General features: G+C 40.7%; 1 protein-coding gene across 1 annotated transcript; it reads right to left on the bottom strand.

Annotated features, from left to right (window-relative positions):
* Positions 1-643: 643 nt before the first annotated feature.
* Positions 644-1,074, bottom strand: LOC121139162 (small nuclear ribonucleoprotein F). The gene has a single exon (XM_040742286.1). The coding sequence runs from the start codon at positions 969-971 to the stop codon at positions 711-713; it is 261 nt and encodes an 86-aa protein (XP_040598220.1). The 5' UTR covers positions 972-1,074; the 3' UTR covers positions 644-710.
* Between the last annotated feature and the right edge of the window lie 1,827 nt (positions 1,075-2,901).

Below are 2,901 nucleotides of genomic sequence, written 5' to 3'. Positions count from 1 at the left end.
TGAAATTTCCTGCTTGGCTGAGAAATCTTCTGGATACATTGTGGCCTATGGGCTGAAGATGGACGCCCCAACATTACAGAGGAACTTCGGGTGACTGTGCAGGCAGTAAGATGTCTCTATCAATCCGAGTGTTTATATATTATCCTTCTGTGGTCTTTGATGGAGTTGAAGACAGATAGTTATAATTATAGTTTTCCTTAGTTATGATAAAAGATAAGCTACATATAGAACCTTGGACTCACAAGAATGGGATGGATAATATTTTCTTTAAATCTTGCTAAGATATTGTAACTACGTTCTTATTTGATAACTGTTCTGTTATATCCAATTTGACTGTGTTAAAGTTAAGACCTTTCTTTTTGTTTAAACAGAAAAGAGGAGATGTTGGGGAAGTCTTTTGTCAATAAAGCACTGTTGAGCCAATAGGAATCTAGATAGTTCATTATGAGAAATGGGCATTCGAAGTGGTCTCCCCACTATTGCTTAGCTTGCCAGTTGGTGTCATTCCTTTAGATCACTAGAGGTCATACTGGTGCCTGATCTGTCTTCTAACCTATGATTCCCTCTTCCCCCTATTCTACCCCCCTACTCAACCTTCCTGTTCCCCCATGACCTACTCTCTCTTCCTCTTTTTTTTTTCAAGTTGAAAAAAACCCAAATCTTTATTGTATAGAAATACATATATATAAAAACCCAAAACCCCAAAGATGCTATTCTCTCATTTCCCCATCTTCTTCCTCTTCTTCCACACCTCTGATATAAAGGACATTATTACACCTTATTAGAACTTCACCCAGATGTCCAGACAATGCACCATCTATGTATTCTTCTGTATTTGCAAGCTGCATGTTCATGTAGCCATCTACAGAGACCAGGTAGCCTTTATATTCCATCCCCCACTTGAGTTTCACCATCACTGGCTTTCCTGTCAGTCCATTGAGGAAAGGCTTGGGATTGAGGGGTAAACTCATCGCGAACACCGCGAGCGCCGCACCCCGCTAGCCGCCGACCTCGCCACTGCAAGCCCCTCGTGACCCGAGCAGCCGCCGCCGAGCCGAGCCGCTCGACGCTAAGAGAAATCCTCTCTTCCTCTTATCCCCCTCTCTTCTTCCCTGATTCCACTCCCCCCACCCCTTGCCATGTTCCCCATCTGTTCAGAAGATCTTGCCTCATTCCTCTTCTCTGGGGTACCATGCATATCTCTTAGGTTCTCTCCTGTTTCCCAGACTCCCTGTCAGTGGAAGTGCAGACTGGCACTATCCTGATCCATGTCTAAAATCCATATATGAGTGAGTACATACCATGTTTGTCTTTTTGTGACTGGGTTACCTCACTCAGGATGGTTTCTTCTAGTGCCATCCATTTACCTGTGAATTTCAAGATTCAATTTTTTTCTGCTGAGTAATACTCCATTGTGTAAATGTACCACATTTTCTCTATCCACTCTTCAGTTGAAGGGCATCTATGTTGCTTCCAGGTTCTGGCTATTACAAATAATGCTGCTATTAACAGAGCAGATGCCCTTGTTGTATGAATTTGCCTCCTTTGGATGTATGCCTAAGAGTGGAATTGCTGGGTCTTGTGGTAGATTGATTCCCATTTTCCTGAGGAATCTCCATACTGATTTCCAAAGTAGCTGTACGAGTTGGCACTCCCACCAGCAGTGGAGGAGTGTTCCCCTCTCTCCACATTGTCTCCAGCATGAATTGTATTCAGTGTTTTTGATTTTAGCCATTCTGACAGAAGTAAGATGGTATCTCAAAGTTGTTTTGATTTACATTTCCATGAAGGCTAAGGATGTTGAGCACTTTCTTAATTGTCTCTTGGCCATTTTAGCCTCCTCTATTGAGAATTCTCTACTTAGTTCTGTACCCCACCTTTTAATTGGATCCTTTGGTGTTTTGGAGACTAGCTTCTTGAGTTCTTTGTAAATTTTGGAGATTAGCCCTCTGTGAGATGTGGGGTTAGTGAATATCTTTTCCCATTCTGTGGACTGCCTTTTTGTCTTGTTGACTGTATTCTTTGCCTTACAGAAGCTTCTTAGTTTCAGGAGGTCCCATTTGTTAATTGTTGATTTCAGTGTCTGTGCCACTGGTGTTATGTTCAGGAAGTGGTCTCCTGTACCAACTCGTTGAAGAGTATCTCCCACTTTCTCTTCTAAGTGTTTCAGTGTGGTTGGATTTATGTTGAGATCTTTGATCCATTTGGACTTAAGTTTTGTACAAGGTGATAAACATGGATCTATCTGCAATCTTCTGCATACCAATACCCAGTTATGCCAGCACGATTTGTTGAAGATGCTTTCATTTTTTCCATTGTATAGTTTTAGCTTCTTTGTCAAAAATCAAGTGTTCATAGGTGTGTTGGCTAAAATCTGGGTTTTCAATTCAGTTCCATTGGTCTACCTGCCTATTTTTGTGCCAATACCAAGCTGTTTTCAGGACTATAGCTCTATAATAGAGCTTGAAGTCAGGTATGGTGATGCCTCCTGAAGTTACTTTATTGTATAGGGATGTTTTGGCTATCCTGGGCCTTTTGTTTTTCCATATAAAGTTGATTATTGTTCTTTCAAAGTCTGTGAAGAATTGTGATGGAATTTTGATAGGGATTGCATTGAATCTGTAGACTGCTTTTGGCAAGATTGCCATTTTTATTATGTTGATCCTACCAATCCAAGAGCATGGGAGAAATTTCCATTTTCTGGTTTCCTCTTTGATTTCTTTCTTTAAAGACTCAAAGTTCTTGATATACAGGTCTTTCACTTCCATGGTTAACATTATTCCCAGTATTTGATGCTGTTTATAGCTATTGTAACTGGTAATGTTTCTCTGATTTCTGTCTCAGCCACTTCATCATCTGTATATAATAGGGCCACTGATTTTTTTTAGTTTACCTTGTGTC

Source organism: Mesocricetus auratus, unplaced genomic scaffold (genome assembly GCF_017639785.1).
Source record: "Mesocricetus auratus isolate SY011 unplaced genomic scaffold, BCM_Maur_2.0 Super-Scaffold_6731, whole genome shotgun sequence".
Classification (NCBI taxonomy): domain Eukaryota; kingdom Metazoa; phylum Chordata; class Mammalia; order Rodentia; family Cricetidae; genus Mesocricetus; species Mesocricetus auratus.
This window is presented reverse-complemented; position numbering and strand designations above follow the sequence as displayed.